The sequence below is a fragment of the Gallinula chloropus genome, assembly GCF_964237585.1.
Source record: "Gallinula chloropus genome assembly, chromosome: 10".
Taxonomy (NCBI): Eukaryota; Metazoa; Chordata; class Aves; order Gruiformes; family Rallidae; genus Gallinula; species Gallinula chloropus.
Window position 1 is genome coordinate 15045450 of NC_140095.1, and position 17128 is coordinate 15062577.

Here is a 17128-nt window from a genome sequence, read left to right on the forward strand (position 1 = left end):
CTCCTGGGCTCCCTGGAGGTAGGATCTCTGGCAGTGGCAGGTCAGCTCATCCAAGGGGGGGCCAGGGAGGGGCGGGCTCGCTAGGTCATCGTTTTTCCAACTAAATATAGTTGCCCGTGCTTTCGTAAGGCCGGGATTTTTGCATCACGTGACTGTCTTATCCCTCCCGGCCGGCAGTCGGTCAGAGGAGGGGATCATGTGTCCGAATGGGTAATAATTAACTGTTAACTAGCTTTTCATTAGAGCCTGGCAGAACAGGCAGAGCCCTGCAGCAGGAGCAGAGGAAACTACTCTTTGTCCCTCCTGGAGGGTGGACAGCCCCCCCTGCTTTAATTTGCAAATCACTTGCCCCCAAAGGTGAGTGGGTTGGGGTGTTTTTTTGCTGTGTTTTATAAGGAGTTGTGAGTCCTGCCATGCTGTGTGTGTCTGTCCGTGCTGTCCTGTAGTTCTCACTCGTGTCACCCTTCCTGCTCCTCACCACTGATTGTTGCTTTTTTTTAAGGTCATAAGATACCAGCTGGTTTCCAAGCCGGCTTGGAGTCCCCTGTCCCTTGTCTCCTCCAGGATTTGGCCCTCCTGCATGCCCTGAGCCCCTGCACCCTTTGCCTTGGGCACCCTCCTCTCCCTGTGCTGTGGTGTCCTTGCCACACCTCGCTGCCTTGGGCAGCAGCTGGATCAACTTGTGCCTTTTCTCAGGCCCCCTGCCCGCAGCGCTGCCGGCTCCTCGTTTTGATGGTTTCTGGAGGTCAGTCAGCTGGGTGACCTTGGCAGTGTCCCCAGTACCTCCAGGAAAGCCTGGGAGTCACTGGCTTTCCCAGCAGAGACCCCTTAATTTAGGGCTCGATTTTTCCTTACAAAACTGAGTGGGGTTCTTCTGCCATTACGTTCCACATGAGCCTGGCACCTCGGGGATCGCTGCGGCGGTGTGAGCATGGATCGTGTGTCAGAAGTTTCCTAGAAGTCCTCTTCAGGGAAGAGCGTTGCTTGAAAAGGCGGTGGAAAGATGTCGCTCACCCTTGAGAGAGTTCATTTGCTACCTTTAATAGTAGCTGTCTGTGTCAGGAGGAATTCACAGTGCCTTCACTGAGGCTGTTAACATTAGGAATGCCTGTCGGCGTTTCTCAGCGTGCTCTGTCTGCAGTGTAGCCTGGCCACAGGTTGAAGGGTTTCTGTCTCGGGCTGGGAGGCTGCGTGGAGGACGGTTAATGCATCTCTGGTGAGTGTGGACCCTGCAGATAACTTGTGTGTGTGTGGAGCTTGTAACAATTAGGGGCATTGAAAAAGCAGTGCTGTGACCAGGTCTGTGTTACATCTGGTGCCCCTGCTTGCTGTGAAGGTCTCTGTGCAGGTCTGTAGGGTGCTGTCAGCAGAGACAGGCAGGCTCTGCAAGTGTCCAGAGCTGCTTCAACCTCCCTGTGCTCAGGAGGTGTCTTGGGGGTATGAGCTGAGGCATGGATGTAGCTTGAGTACCCACACTACTAGCCTGTGATGGCATTGCCCTGGCATGCTGTGTTGAACCTGCCCATACCCCTGGCCTCTCTCCCTGTGCTTTTCCAGGGCAAACTCTGGAGCTCTTGGATCTTGCCTTAGGACACCCAGGTGGGAGTGTTCTCGTGCTCTCTCTGGAGCTGTCAGATGCCCTTTTTGAAGCTATTTTTAGCAAGTGATCTTTGCAGCAGTTGCAGAGCTTACATTGCAGTGTAGGCAGCTCCCTGCTGCCTTTGCTGTTACAGTAGGGCCTGTAAGGTGGAGTTGTCTGCTGGGAGCAGCAGAAAATTGCTTGGAAGGCTTTGAGCCATGGTGCCTGCAGCTTGTCTCCTGCTGAACAGGCTTCCTACACACTTTACAAACCCAAATCCCACTCAGCTGGGCAGCTGAAGGATCTGGTCTTTTATGTGGTCCTGATCGTGCCCATTCTACTGCAGTTTTTCTTACATGCACAGGAAACTTCTGAGACTGGGGAGAGTCTTGCAACTATCCCTCTTGCCTTTGCAAACAAGGCCAGATACGGTGATGCCAGGTGGGAGCTGTACCACAAGCGATGCAGCCAGCTGTGGTTCTCTGCAGTCCCCAGGAGCAGGTGGGAGCCCCTGTTTTGGAGGCGCCAACTCCTTTATGCTGAAAGGTGTCTGTCCTTGTGGTAACATCTCATTTGGAGCTGTTGAAAAACTCCATCCAGTGTTCCCTTGATGTCCCCCTCCATGCAGGCACCTCCAGCTATGGCTGCGATTTGGCAGGAGGGAAAGCAGGTAAAGCCTTGCTCACCTAAAGGAAGCGCAGTCTCTGAGCCCTGTTTCCCTGAGCCTTGCTGGTGCTGTGTACTTTTTGGTGCCCTCAGCAAGATGTGAGCATGCCAGTCAGCCAGTGCTGTACATCCCAGGCTTTTCCACTTCTCATACCTGGGTGTCTTGTTGGTTTCTCAGGAGGTTGATGAAATACCTTTTCTATGCAGCATCGCTTTGGCTGGGGTACGATCCCCCTCTCACTTGAAGGCTGCCCAGACCCCTAGGCTGCTCGGGGCTCAGCTCACCCTTGCCCAAGCTACATTTGCTCTTCCTCACCTGGAGGCCTTGAAGTATTGCTGGCACAGCTGTCCACTGGCACTAGGTATGGTCTGAGGTCCTCACGTGCACCAGCACCATCTGGGAAGGAGGAAGGATCTCTTGCAGGCTGTGGAATGGTGACGTGGATCCTGTTTGATTGCTGGACAACTCTCCTGTCTGGTGTCCTTGGGCTTCTGTCAGGGCTCCAGGGACATTTGGGATACCAGTTTGGTTCTTCCAGCTCCAGGAGGACCCGGGACATGGAGCATGTGCCCCTACTTCAGCTTCTCCAGTGCCCTTGGCAGCAAAACTGCTTTTATCAGCAGTTTCTCCTAGGTACCAGGCTGTGGTCTGGAGCTGCTCGGGAGCAGGCCGACTCCTTTCTCTTGACTTGGCTGCCAAGGGAGGAGGGGTGTGCCGTGTCAGGGGCTGTGCATGCCGGAGCTGAGGACTCTGCATTCCTGCTGGGAGCCTGGGCTGCCCTCTGAGGCTGTCCTGGCTTGTGCTGGGGTGCTCTGAGTCTGCCTTGCACATGAGTGGTACAGCAGGGGCAGGCATTACAGCTTTTCTGCTAGAGGTGCAGGTATTTCTGCAGTGTAATGCTAAGTCTGTGCCCAGCCCTGCAGATTTATTCTGCTTCTTCATCCATCTTCTCTAAAAATCCACTACAAGCTGCATGGGATGCAAGAAGAGGCAGTAAACTAGGCCAGCAGGCCTTAGGTTTGATTTTTCTCAATTAAGGTAAATATGTCTCCTAGACTGAGCACAATGGTCCTGTGACACGTGTCCTCATCAGAACAGGGATATTTAGCTGTGTGGTTGGTGCTGCCTGACTCTCTGGTCCTTGTGCAGTGGTTCTTCTCCTTCCAGGTACCAAGTGTTTGCTCACCTGGACACCCCCATGAGATTCCCACCTTGAGGGCTTCTGTGCCACAGCCAGCCATGGGCTGGCAGGAAGGGACAAGGTGTCTGCACAACCTTGCTGCTCTTAGTGCTCTTTGGGAGCATCATAAGCTTTGGCTGTGCTTGTCCATGGGAGGGTTTTGCAGAACCATCGCTGGGGCTGTGGTGCTCCTGCCTGTGCCACATCCCTTCAGCTGTTAGGAAATAACCTTTCTTGGCTGGGCAACCCCACGGGCAGAAGGTCTGGTTCTGGCCATGTGCAGCAAGTCAAAACTTCAGACCTGCTTTTCTCCACACCTGTGTTCATTTTGGGTCCCCTCACTGCAAGGAGGACACTGAGATGATTGAGAGTGTACAGAAAAAGGCTGCAAGGCTAATGAAGGGTTTAGAAGACAAATCTTATGAGGAGCAGCTGAAGGAGCTGGGATTGTTTAGTTTGGAGAAAAGGAGACTGAGGGGAGACCTCATTGCTACCTACAACTACCTAAAAGGTGGTTGTAGTGAGGTGGGGGTCAGTCTCTTCTTCCTGGTAGCTAGTGACAGGACATGGAGAAACGGTCTGAAGTTGCATCTGAAGTTCAGGTTGGATAATAGGAAAAAATTCTTTACTGAAAGGGCTGTCAGATATTGGAACAGGCTGCCCAAGGGAGGTGGGTGAGTCACCATCCTTGGAGGTGTTTAAAAGAGGAGATGATGTACTTGGTGGCGTGGTCTAGTGTTGGATCTAATAGGGATTAGGATGGTGGATAGGTGGTTGGACTCCCAACAGGAAGGTCTCTTCCAACTGAAACCATCTTATGATTCTGTTCCTGGCTGTGCCTGTGGCCACAGGCAGAGCTGCTCCTTCCTTCCCTGCCCACTGTCCCTCTCACACCACTAAAGCCCTATCTCCTGTGCAGCTGTTTTGTCTTTGCTGATTTGGGGGTTTCTGGGTTTGGGTTTTTGTTGGGGCTGGTTTGGGGTTTTTTTAGGGGAGTGGTGGGAGGTTGTCAGGTGGTGCTGGTGCAACTGAAAATGACTTACTACCCCCAAGTAAATGCAGAAGGAGGTCTGGGAAATGCTAGGAGGTCTGACATGTCTGTCAGCAGCTTTTAAGGGCTCAGAATGGACCAGGGCAGTATCTGTAATCCCTAGCTAGCCCTGCTTGTCCTGAGCTCCTGCGTTGGGGCTGAGCAGCACCTACTCACTCCCTGTTCCACAGGTTGATGTAGTGATGGTCACAGGGTTTTCCTGCTGTGGGGTTTGGCAAGGAGTCTCTTCAGCTGTGTGCCACAAGATGCATTGCTGTCCTTGTAGGAGGTTTTCTTCTGAAGCCTGAGCCCCTGGATTAACCTAAATGTGGTCTGAATGGCTTGGGTTTGTTTTTAAACACTTGGGTTTGCTAGAGTCTCTGCAAGGGGACATGAAGAGCAGTTTTGGGTTTGATGTCCAGGACCTTGACTACAGAATAACTTCTGCTTTCCATGGCTCCTGGCTCTGTGGATGGTGTCAGCTAGTGCTGTCACACCCCTTGGCCTGAGACCTCTGACTTGCAGGTCTCAGTCTGTCCCTGCAGAGAAGAGCCAGCGCAGTGCTGTCCTGGCTGCGCTCCCTGGAGCAGCCAGCAGCCACCCTGCCAGGCTGCAGCTCTTCCCTTCATGTTTTGTCTTCTGCAGTGCTCTGCAAATGCTAATTACTTTTCTCAGCGCCTCAGCTAGATAAGGGATCCTTGTTCCTATCTTGCAGATAAGGAAAGCAGCAGAACTTGTTTCAAACAATTTCCCTCCCCCGCAGAGATGATGGGAGTCTGCAGCACCCTCCCCTGCAGCCTGTGCCCCTCTTCCAGGAGAGGTTTTGAGGGGGCCTCTCGTTGGCTAGTCCCCCAGAAAGCACAAGAACACCTATGGCCATGAGCTTCCTGAGCTGAAGCAGCTGGAGAAAAGGTCTGGATGCCATTGCTGCCTTGGGAGTAGGCACCTGGCCAGGTGGGATGCTGGCAGTGAGAGGAGCTCACTGCTCTCCCCCAGCCAGAGATCGGTGCCTAATCAGGCTGCAGAGCAAGTTCAGTTATCATTTCCTGTGGTGCCAGGCATATCAGTTCTGTTGGGAGTAGGTGGGGTGCTCCCTACCTGTGGAAAACCGGGCTGGCTGCGGGTTTGAGCTGTAGCACTTGGTGCCTTTTAAAGCTGTCTTGAGTTGGTGACATCTGTGGGTGTTGAGTGGAGGATTTCAGGGGCTGTTTGGAAAGCGCTCGCTCTTCCTACGCTGGCAGGGGAGTCTGAAAGCCTTGTGGCAAGTGCTGTGCCGTGGAACTGGGATTCTCAATGAGTAGCACGTGGAATAAATGAGGGACATGTGGGACTGCTGTTGCTTGTGGGGGAAGGAAGTGCAAGTGGGTTGGGGAGGCCTGGGGGAAAAGGGGAGGATTTGGGGATGTATCCAAGAACTTAGGCGCTCTCAGGGGTGGAATCCTCACGCAGGAGCCTTAAGGAGGGGAACCAGGGAAGGGGAGGGCATGTGGCTCCATTGTGTCATGTCCAACTCTGCCTTAGTGACACTTCAAAGCCTCCAGCTCTGAGCAAGACTGGGCCAGCAGGATGAATCACAGGTTTGGAGGCTGGGAAGGGGACCGATTTTGATCACCTAGGCAAAGCTGTCCTGCCTTCCACAGGAGATCAAAGGCAGCTCCGAGTGGAGCTGGGTAGGCTATTGAGGGTGTTTCCTGGGGCGTCCCCATATAGCCTCTGCTGTTCCTCTTCATGTCCTCTCCTCACTTTGGGATGCCTCTCCTTGAAACAGTGCCAGCAGAGTCAGCAGAGATGCTTCCTCCTGCCTGGTGCAAGGCAGCAGCTGGTGGGCTCTCCTCTCCCTGCTGAGCAGACCCTGGGATGTGGTCCTAGCAGGGCTGGTTTGTGTTTGGCAGCAGCATGCTGCTCTCTTGAGCTGTGTGTACCCTGTGTGAGGCTGCTCCTCATCCAGAGCCCTTGCAGCCAAACCTGGGAGGGGAAAATGAGTCACTTTTGTTTTTCTGCTTGTAAGGAGGTGAAGTGTGAGCAGGAGACGGGTCGTGGTGGGGCTGAGGTCTTGACTTGCTGAGGTCTGTGGTAGTGCTAATCCCAGCAGTTGCAGCCTGATACCTTACAGGCTCAGTGCATAAATGTTTTTGGTTGTAGTAGGATTTAGGCACTTCCCCAGATCTGACCTCTTCCCGTACATTCCCTCCAGATCTGACTCCTCTCTATGCATTCCTTCTCATGAACTTACTGCCCCACGCTGGGTTGCACTGGAGATCAAAGCAGGAGATGAGAGTGGTGCCTGTGTGCTGCAGGCCTGTGTGTCCCTTTGTCAGAGACCTCCTGCTCCCTGGGGAGGGCCAGCCATGCTGGTACGGTGATGGGCCAAGGGCATGTTTGTTTTGCTGTGCATAAGTGCGGATTAAGTTCTGCATGGTGCTTTACAGATGGAGATGAACTCCTTACCACCCATCCTCTCTGGCTGGCAAGGCCAAGTGGGGAAGGCTGAGCCAAGCCAGGGAGTGCCTTCCTGTGGCAGGATGGGGTTAAAGGTCTGTTCCTTGGCCACCTGGATCCATCAGGAGTCTTCTGATTTTGATGGGGCCCTTCTGAGACCCAAATCAGAAGCTGGCTCTGTTTTCTACTCACCTTTTCCTCTTAGCTGAAGGGGGAGCTGGCTTGCTTCCCAACTGCCTCCTTCCAGAGCTAACATTTCCACAGCCCTCAGCTGTGTTTTAACAGTTTTGCTCTCCTCCTCCTCTTGCAGAACATACAACTCCTGCGAAAGTAGTGCGGGCTGCCAACCCAAGACAGCGGAAGGGAAGCAAGGTAAGGCTGTGTCTGCCTCTCCCCTAGCTGGCTTTCAGCTTCTGGTGCATTTGTCAGCACTGTGTGAGCATCTTGAGGGTCTGGGGAGCAGCTGGCTTCCTCTGCAGGCCTGCTTGTGGAGGGGGTTGATGTGCTGGCCTTGCTGCTTCCAAGAGTGTGCAGAAGAACATCCTGTTCTTCCATCTTCTTTTTCTTGTACGCTGCCTCAGCTGCTTTCCTGCCCAGCTAGGTTAGGGGAGACTGGCTCCACTCCCCTCCTGCAGAGAGGCACTTGGAGTGCAGTGCTGGATGTGGAAAGCCTCTCCCCTTTCCCCATGAACACCCCGAGTCCCTTGTGGGCTTAGCCACTGCCCTGCTTTGCAGTGCAGGCACGATGATGACGTGATAGAGCACTGTGTCTGCAGGTCCTTTTCTTCCCTGTGCAATCTGTTCTTTACTGGCACACAGAGAGCCAGGGTAATTGATTTCAAACAAAGAGACTCTTTTGGAGGAGCCAGGGCAATCTGTTCCAGGGGATCAACATGTGATGGAGGGACAGTTGCTTCTGAGGATGATGCGTGCAGCTGGGGTACAGCTAGGGACATGGGCTGTTGGTGTTGGCTCCCAGCAGCCAGTGAGGAAGCCAGCATCTGAAACTTGATAAGACTTTCCTTATCTGTTCCATCTTAGGGAGAGGAGGGCCCTGGGGATGAAACAGGCACAGCCCTGCACTGGAGGTAGTTTTCCCAGGAAACTTGCCTCCTGGGGAGAGGAGCATGGCACCCAAGTGTAGACACAGGGTCTCATGGGGCACTTTGTGACTCCAAATTTTTTCTTTAAATCATAACCCCCAGGGGCAAGGGAGGAGTTCCTGGGCCCAGATAGTCTGAAATTCAGTTCCCAGCCGTGATTAATCATGTACCTGGGCACTTCTTCAGGTCCTTTCCTCTCTGTCCTGCAGGTCCTCTCTGAAACCTGAAGATGTAGAAATGATGGTAGTGGCCAGGTCACTTGAAGTGATTGGTGGTCCTCCATGTGGCCATGGGGTGACTGGAATGAAGGAGATTCCATCACCATCAGCTATCTGCTTGAATTTTCCCACCAGTTTTACTACCTATGATCCCTTCAGTTGCATTTGGGCACTAAAGTGAAGCTATGCCTGGGTAACCTGCCACTAGATGGAGGCAGTTTCCGTAGTGGGATGTGGTTGCTTCAGGTAGATTTGGGATGCTGAAAGCTCTCTGCTTTCCCTGTCCAGGAGGCAGTGCCTGAGATGAGTGAGCTACCTTGGGCAGCTTGGTGCCAAATGCTGTTCCTGGGGTAAAAAGTTTGTTGGGAGCTGGGAGGCTGGTAGCTTACGGGGCTGGTGGCAGCCTCATAACAATCCTTGATAGACATAAACTTGTCTGCAGTGATTTGGGATTAATTCAGGAGCCCTGCTTGGGTGGGGAGAGGGGTTGTGTAAATGCAGCTTGGGTGTCACCCCCAAGCATCCCAGGCACAGCTCTCTGCAGGACAGCAGTGGGTGGTGGTTGTGACTGTGGCTGGAAGGAACCAGCATCCGCAGTGTGTGCACTAATGAGACCTTTCTCTTTGGACACAAGGTTGGTGACTTCGGTGATGCCACAAATTGGCCAACACCTGGAGAAATAGCCCACAAGAGTGTCCAGGTAAGAACAGGAGATTGCTCTGGTGAGCAGGATATAAGGCCTTTGCAGACCTTCCTGTCCTTCTGTGGCGCTGGGAGCACTGGCTGAGCCAGGCCATCTGGGGTCCTGAGTGTCAGCGTGGAGGCGGCCAGGAATAGCATGGAGGGGGATTTCCTTTTAGGGCTGCCCTGCACAGTGGGCTCCTTCCCTCAGTGCTATTCTGGGAGCCTGGAGTCCAGTCTGACCCGCTGGCCCCGGTGAAGCAGGTAGGGCAGCTCCTGGACCTGCTGCCCTTGGGCCATTCGGTGCCAGGAGGGGCCTGGGCAAAAGCCAAGACTTCATGGGAGGAACTGTAAGCACACATGAGAATGGGGTAGCGTGCCCAGGGGGCATGGCCTTCCTTCCCTGCTACAGACCTGGGTGTTGTTACAGCCTTTCTATTTTTGGATGCTGCTTTGCCAGTCCTGGCTGTCTGTCAGGGTCGGTCACCCTTTTGCCATTGGGGCAGTCCAGTCCTTTGTAGGACATCCTCATCCAGGAGCACCAGGACTCCCCAACAGCCCATCTTGGGAACTTCTGTGCCTGGAGCTTATGTCTCAGCTCGAGCACTTCCTAGCATCTATAGAGCCCCTTGCCCTGCTCAGATGTAAGCCCTCCCCAGGAACAAGACAGCTCTGGGAGGTACGGAGCAGGGATGCTCTCAACCTGGGACAAGGACCTCCTGCCCCTGCCAGGTCAGCAGAGGTCTGCTTTTAGCTCTTCATTTCTTCCATCTCTCACATCTTTCCTGCACTGGTGTGTCTCCAGCAGCCACACAAAGCACCATCTCTCCGGAAACTGCCTGTCAAGAAAGACATGAAAGAGCAGGAGAAGGGGGATGGAAGTGATGGCAAAGAGAGCCTGAAAACCAAATCAGATGAGTCTGGGGAGGAGAAAAATGGTGATGATGACAACCAGAAGTCAGCCCAGAAGAAGAAAGGTAAGGCAGGACCTGGCAGGAATGGTACCCTGGGCTCAGCCTGTCTTCCCTGCGACCCACAGCCAGGTGGTAGCATCTGGTGCTTTCCTTTGGGGCCTTGCTGTGGGACATGGTCCTGATGCAGGGACAGCGGTGAAAGGCACTTGTAGAGGTCAATTGGACAAAGACTTATTTTGGTGGGAGCAGGTGGAGCAGGGCTCAAGTAGGGGCATCTGTGTGTCTGTCTGGGGAGCATGACAGTAGTCTGCCCTCACATGTGATCAGTGTGGGCTTGGAAGAGCCCCTGGCTGGGGACTGTGTCACCTGTGACTGACACTTGGGCTTGGTCTGGCCTGAGCCTCAGCAGGCAGAAAATGGCCCTTGTCCTTCCCCTGCCTCGAAGCAGAGGGGAGCTGTGTGTCATGTCCCTCTGTGCCTGAGAGTCCCCCTTGGAGCCTTCTGCATCCAGTGATGCCTGGAAGGATGCCTCAGGGACAGGGTCAGTCCAGAAGGCCCCCTTACTTTCTCCCCTCCCTGTGTGGGGGCTGTGTGGCAACAGTGGGCTGTGGGGGAGGAAATAGATGCTCTCTGAACCTTTGTCACACCCAAACCGTGTCCTTTTGCAGGCAACAAACACAAGTGGGTCCCTTTGCAGATAGACATGAAGTCAGAGGTGCCTAGGGACAAAACGGCCTCTCGGAACAACCGGCAAAACGAACAGCACAGGCACCCCTCCAACAACCGTGGTGAACTGAAAGGTGGGGGCTCAGGCTGGGGACCTCTGTCCCCCAAGCTGTGGGGCGAAGCGAACCCTGATGCCCACGTATGGCATGGGGCAGTGGGGATGCTTCTTGTGTTCAAAAGGCTCTTCGGGGTAGTGAGTTTGCTTTGGGGAGGTGCCTTCATCCCATAACGCTCCTCCTGCCTCTCCTTCCCTGCTGCAGGCTGGCATCCAGACAACAAGCATGAGCGCAGCTGGCAGGACCACGATGAAACCTCCAGCGTGAAAAGCGAGGGAGGAGCCGTGCGAGGGACCTTCCGGGGCCGGGGCAGGGGTCGCGGCAGGGGCCGGGGCCGTGGCAGAGGAGGTGATGACTCTTATGTGTGACTCTTGTGAAAGTGGGGAGAGAACAGGACACATGCTGAAGTGTGCAGGGCTCTGTGTGTGAGAGAGACCTGGGGCTGCAAAGTGGGCTAGGGAGGGCAGAGTGCAGCAGGGATACAGGGAAGTAATTGTGACAGGCCATCCCAGCTGAGAAGTTGAGCTGCTTTTAATAAAAGCAAATTATTCTTAGGATTTTAATAAAGGCAAATATCTGTCCATTACTCAGGCTAAGCTCATCCACCTGTTTTCTGCCCCTTGTAGTACTGCTGTAGCTAATACTCTGTGTAGGCTTTGTTGTTTTGAGAGCCAAGCAAGAGTGTTGCCTTGGATGGGGAAAGAGTATCTGCACTGATATTTGGCAGGGTGGTGTCTGTGCTTAGCCCTGCCACAGCTACAGTGCAGGGCCTTCGTGTGTCACCTGGGCTGCTCAGTTGCTCCTGGGTGAGAGGGCTCCTGGCCCCTCTTCGGCTTAGCGTGTTGAGGCCTCGCTGGGCCCCCTTCTGTGGCAGAGGCTGGGGTTGGGATATTTGGATCAGTGATGTCCCTCTGTGGGCTGCCATGGGGGCTGTTTGTGCAAGAGTCTGGCCCCATCTGGCAGCACAGCCTGTCTAGCAGATCCCAGGGGCTTTGTGCTGACCCTTACTGGTGTTCTATAGGGCACTTCGACTACCAGTATGGGTACCGGAAATTTGAGGGCTCGGATGGCTCCCGCACGCAGAAGTACGCTAGCAACATCACTTACTACTTTGACAACATCAGCAGTGCTGAGCTGTACAGTGTGGACCAGGAACTGCTCAAGGACTACATCAAGAGGCAGATGTAAGCACCAGCTCTTCTTCTCTTGAGTGTGGGTTGGTGGGGGGTGTTCACAGATGCCCTCCCTAGGCACTGTGTTGCTGATTCCATGGGTGGGGTTAGCCGAGGTGTTGGATGTGCCATGCAGCTTTCAGCACTGGTTTGCCCTGAGTCTGGGCTCTTCTGGCTGTCTACCTTCAGCCTTGCAATAGCAGAAGTGTATGTGATGATTACTTCCTTGGGGAGATGCCCAGAGGAAGGTGGAATGGTGCTGCCTCTCACTGACCTGCTGTCCATACAGAGAATATTACTTCAGCGTGGACAACCTGGAGCGAGACTTCTTCCTGCGTCGCAAGATGGATTCAGATGGCTTCCTTCCCATCACCCTGATAGCCAGCTTTCACCGGGTGCAGGCCTTGACCACTGACATCAGCCTCATCATCAAGGTGAGGGCAAGGAAAGATGAACTGCCCTTCTTGTTCTGCTTCTCACCGTCCCTGTCTGAGGCTTGTTTTCTAGATGAGCTATAGGTGAGATGCATGTGGAGCCTTCCATTGCCCATCGCTTGCTCTCTCCTCCTCTTGGTGGTCCTGTGGAGGAGGGGCTGGGGCTGAGCCACTCAGCGTGCCAAGGTGGGGGCTTAAGTTAACCAGGTATCATTTGTTTCCAGGCTCTGAAGGACAGCAAGGTGGTGGAAATTGTGGATGAGAAGATCAGGAGAAAAGAGCAACCAGAAAAATGGGCTCTGCCTGGCCCTCCTATGGCAGACTACACACAGACAGACTTCTCACAGTTCATCAACTGCCCTGAGTTTGTGCCACGGCAAAGCTTCCAGAAGGAAACAGGTGAGTGCTGGGGACATATCCATTTTGGTGTGGGCTGCAGTTAGATATCGCAGGACTGAGACCCTAGGAGTCAGGAGTGTTCACCAGGGCAGGGCTTGGCCGTTTGCTTTTTGCTTGGTGCTGGGAACTGCTGTAGGCTGTGTCCTCCAATGCCTTGGAGTGCTGCTGCCTCTGTACGTGGGGAAAGAGAAAGATGAGTCTGTGGCTTTTCCTCTGCAAGGGCTGAAGGGATCCAGGGAGGGCCAATCCTGCTGGAAGTCTGTTGGCTGTGCTGGAAATACTACTGCTGCTGGGCAGAGCAGAGGACATTAGTGAACCCAGCTTTTCCTGAATGGGTGAGGAGATACTGGACACAAATGGGGCAGCAGATACGGAGCTGTCAACTGAGTGCTGAGGGAAGGGTCTGCTGCCCTTCATGCCCTGCTCTTTTCAGCCATCCTGTGAGGGCTGGCAGGAGACCAGGGCTGGGCCTGTGAGGCCAAGTGGAGGGTCTTGGTGCTGTTTTAAGAGTTAATTGTGGCAGAAGATCTCTTTCCACTGGCTTTAGGCTGTCTTGTGGAGGTTTCCTAGAGAGCAACAGTCACTACCTGTTTTAGGGCTCTGTGCATCTGGGATGCTGTCACCTGCAATGTGCTGTGGCCATCACTGGCATCACATCCTTAACCAGACACTTGCCACCCCCTCACCTCAGCACTTGCTAGCAGCCAAGGCTTACCAGCATGCTGCCTGCTAGTCCTGCAAGCTGTGCCATGCTGCCAGAATAATTCCCTCTTTGGCCAAGAGCTTGAAGTACACAACTCCTAAAGCTCCTTCCCTCCCTCTGAAGCACCTCATGGCTCTTGTTGCTCTAGAGTCTGCTCCTGGCTCCCCACGTCCCGCCAGCCCAGTCCCCACCAAAACAGAGGAGGTCAGTAACTTGAAGACGATGCCAAAGGGCCTGTCTGCAAGTCTGCCAGACCTGGATTCAGAGACGTGGATTGAAGTGAAGAAGAGACCTCGGCCTTCCCCAGCCAGACCCAAGGTAGGTGTTGATGTGGAGCTGTTGGCGTGGGGTTCTCTCAGTTGTCTGGGTGAGTGGAATTGTAAGTAGGCAGGTTTCAGATTAAATAGGGTCTGTTGGTCATGGGAGTCGTGTTCTAGTCTCTCCTGGCCCCATCCTGACCCCCATTGGAGCGGCTTCTCAGTGGTGTAATTAAGTTTTTCCCCTCAGATGGGAAGCTTCTGGCTGTGGAAGGAAACATGGTTCAACTGTTGGGTCATCAAGCAGTAAGTTTGTGCCACTATGTGGTCTTTACCCTGTGTCACTCCTGTTGCCCTACCCTTAGAAACCAGAGGAGTCTAAGACACCACAGCAGCAGAAGCAGAAGGACCAAGATGAGCCTGAGGAGCTAGACTTCCTTTTCGATGAGGAGATGGAGCAGATGGACGGCCGCAAGAATACCTTCACCGACTGGTCAGATGAAGATTCAGACTATGAGATTGATGATCGGGATGTGAACAAGATCCTCATCGTAACGCAGACGCCTCCGTACCTGCGCCGGCATCCTGGCGGGGACCGGACTGGTAACCACACTTCCAGGGCTAAAATGAGCTCAGAGCTTGCCAAGGTGATCAACGATGGGCTGTACTACTACGAGCAGGACCTGTGGACAGAGCAGTTTGAGCCAGAGTATTCGCAAATCAAGGTGAGAGCCAAGGAAGGGAGAACATGTGGGTGGAGGACTCCTCATGGGGAGCTTTGTGTGCACAGCCTGACCACCTCAGTGGTGTGGGGTGGAAAGGGCAGTACAGGGGGTTGAAGCCCACTTGTGGGGTAGAGCTAAACCCAGGTTAGTCCTCTTGGAGAGCCTGGGATTCCTGGCTCCCAACGTCATGCTCTGCTGTGTCGGGGATAAACGCAGTGTGAGGCTGCAGCCAGGTAAACAAAATTCCAGTAATGAGGTGACCTGGAACACAGAGTCCATTGCTCCACTGTCTGCCAGGGTCTTGGCAGGCAGTGCCACATCTGCAGAGGGAACCGCATGTCTCGGCACTGTCTGCAGTGCCAGGGCAGGGCTCTGTGGCACAGTCCTTTGGAGACAGCACCTTCTGGGGATGGGTTTGTTGATGACTGGGCTGTGCTTGGCCTGTGCTCTTCTCCCTTTTGCTGCCAGTTTGCATGGACTTGGGCTTTTTATAGAAAGCCCATCTGCTGCTTTGAAACATTTGAGTCCTGACTTGGTGACTCTCACAGTCAGGGACTTGCCTGGCCTCATTCGGTGGCTGAAGTTATTTTGGCTGCAAGGTGGGATGGCCCATTGGAGCTCCCAGCTGGCCTTAATGTTCCCATGTCTGGTACCTGGCATGTCACTGAAGCAGTGCTGCTCTTTGAGGTGGCAGATGCTGAGGGTGCAGGGAGAGCAGGTGACAGAGGGACAGTGTGTGCTGGGGGGAATGAGTCTTTCAGATACACAGGAGTGTTGTGTTCCACTGTCAGTGTGGTGGTGAAGATGCAGGGAGGAGGGTCTAGGGACACTAGATAGTGTTGGGGGCAGTGGGGCTTTGGCCAAGCTTACCTTGAACCTTGCTGCACTGGCACTGATACAGGTGGGTAAAAGCCTGAAGAAAGCAAGTGATGGTTAGTGGAGCTGCCCTGCAAGATCTCTGAAGGCCTGGGAGCAGGAAGTGGCTTGGGTCTGGCCCATGCAGGTCCCGATTTTCTGTCTGCTGTGTCTCCCCTTCCTACCTCCATGCAGCATGTCATCCTTCTGGGCACCAAGGCCTCGTGGCTGCACTTCGTGCCCAGCGCTGCGGCTGTTGCACAAGCAGAGCGATGGTCACCAATGAGTTGATGGGATGAGGGCAGAAGAGGGCAGTTGGTTGCTTCATTGTCTTCCTCTTCCAATGCAGCAAGAAGTGGAGAACTTCAAGAAGGTGAATATGATCAGCAGGGAGCAGTTCGACACCCTGACACCAGAGCCCCCTGTGGATCCGAACCAGGAAGTGCCGCCTGGTCCCCCCAGGTTCCAGCAAGGTAAAAGACAGAGGGCATGAGAGAAAGAGTGGGACTGAATTTGTCCCTGTTCGTCTCGGTGAGAGGCCCTTGGGGTTTGGGGAGCAGCTGGGGAAAAGGACTTTGGGTGACTGGCACATGGGTTTACCTTTCCCAGAGCAAAGCTCTTCTGCTGAGTGAAAGTTTTGAGGCTCCATAGGAGGAGGCCCATAAGCAGGGGTATTCCAACAAAGTCAGGAAACTGGTTGACTTTGTAGCTCCCTAAAGGTGGATTTTCTTTTGGATCTGGAAGGTGGCTGCCCGCTGTGCCTCACCTGCCAGTGTGTGGGCCTGGTGCCCCGTCTTTCTCCTAGGGATGGGGGCTTTGTCATTGCTGCTAGCCACTGGGAAGCAGATATCTTGTAGAAACCCTGGAAGCTCAGTCTTTGGAACTCCTGCTAGGCTTTGGGCTGACTGGCCAGGCTGGATTTGAAGCCACCTGTCTCAGCTGGAATGTGTCCCTGTGTTCCTGCTGCTCCCTATCTGCTGATTGGGTGTCCCTTGGCTATAGCATGTCTTTGTGCTCAGAGCTCAGCTTGACCCAGGGTGTGGGGGGGTTCTCTCTCTGCAGTACCTACAGATGCTTTGGCAAACAAATTATTTGGAGTCCCTGAACCTTCAACCATTGCCCGGTCTTTGCCTACAACTGTACCAGAATCACCCAACTACCGCAACGCCCGCACGCCCCGGACCCCTCGCACACCTCAGCTGAAGGACCCGACGCAGACGCCCCGTTTCTACCCGGTGGTGAAAGAGGGCAGGACGATAGACGCCAAGGTGGGACCAGGGCTGGGGTGCAGGGTGGGAGCTGGGGCCTGGGCAGGAACAGGACACATCCCTGACCCACCATGTCTTGCAGACTCCGCGGAAGAGGAAGACGAGGCACAGCTCGAACCCCCCGATGGAGTGCCACGTGGGCTGGGTGATGGACTCTCGGGAGCACAGGCCTCGAACGGCTTCCATCAGGTACCAGAGACGAGCGTGCATGATCAAAGAGTAATTGGAAATGGGAAAGGGAGTGTGTGGGAAGGAAGGGGAAAGGCAGTGTCTAGCCTTGCAGTCGAGGTGTCCTGTTAGGTGGCTGCACAAAGGGCTGGGACGCATCTTGTTCCCCAGAAGGAGCTGAGAAGAGTGTGAAGTCTTGCAATTAACGAGATGATTGGAACATATATCTCCTTCCTAGTGGGATACCCTGTGGCTCGGGTCCCAAACCCAGAGCAGACAGTCACAGGGAGTCAGATGTGTACCGCAGGCCAGAGCATGGCCCTGTGCTTTTGTCAGCTGGGTGGTGCCAAGGAAAGGGGCTTAACGGGATTCTCTTATGCTTAGCTCCAGCCCCTCTGAGGGAACTCCTGCTGTCGGAAGCTACGGCTGCACCCCGCAGTCCCTGCCCAAGTTTCAGCATCCTTCACACGAGCTGCTCAAGGAGAACGGCTTCACGCAACATGTCTACCACAAGTACCGTCGGCGCTGCCTTAACGGTAGGGATGCTGCACAGC

The 17128-nt window shown here is 54.2% G+C and overlaps 1 protein-coding gene across 2 annotated transcripts in view; it reads left to right on the forward strand.

The window, feature by feature from the left end:
* LARP1 (La ribonucleoprotein 1, translational regulator) overlaps positions 1 to 17128 on the forward strand; it is a 46351-nt gene that overhangs the window by 21642 nt on the left and 7581 nt on the right. Inside the window, exons 1-15 of one of the 2 annotated variants that reach the window (XM_084268859.1) lie at positions 1186 to 1216; positions 7206 to 7267; positions 8851 to 8916; positions 9703 to 9874; positions 10480 to 10611; positions 10798 to 10941; positions 11615 to 11777; positions 12055 to 12199; positions 12424 to 12598; positions 13450 to 13619; positions 13924 to 14283; positions 15488 to 15611; positions 16201 to 16406; positions 16489 to 16595; positions 16959 to 17110. In XM_084268859.1, coding sequence (XP_084124985.1) covers positions 9751 to 9874; positions 10480 to 10611; positions 10798 to 10941; positions 11615 to 11777; positions 12055 to 12199; positions 12424 to 12598; positions 13450 to 13619; positions 13924 to 14283; positions 15488 to 15611; positions 16201 to 16406; positions 16489 to 16595; positions 16959 to 17110 — 2002 coding nt within the window. In that variant the 5' untranslated portion in view covers positions 1186 to 1216; positions 7206 to 7267; positions 8851 to 8916; positions 9703 to 9750. Of the gene's footprint in view, positions 1 to 1185; positions 1217 to 7205; positions 7268 to 8850; positions 8917 to 9702; positions 9875 to 10479; positions 10612 to 10797; positions 10942 to 11614; positions 11778 to 12054; positions 12200 to 12423; positions 12599 to 13449; positions 13620 to 13923; positions 14284 to 15487; positions 15612 to 16200; positions 16407 to 16488; positions 16596 to 16958; positions 17111 to 17128 lie in introns of those variants that run through there. The other variant, XM_084268858.1, reaches the window with a different exon arrangement.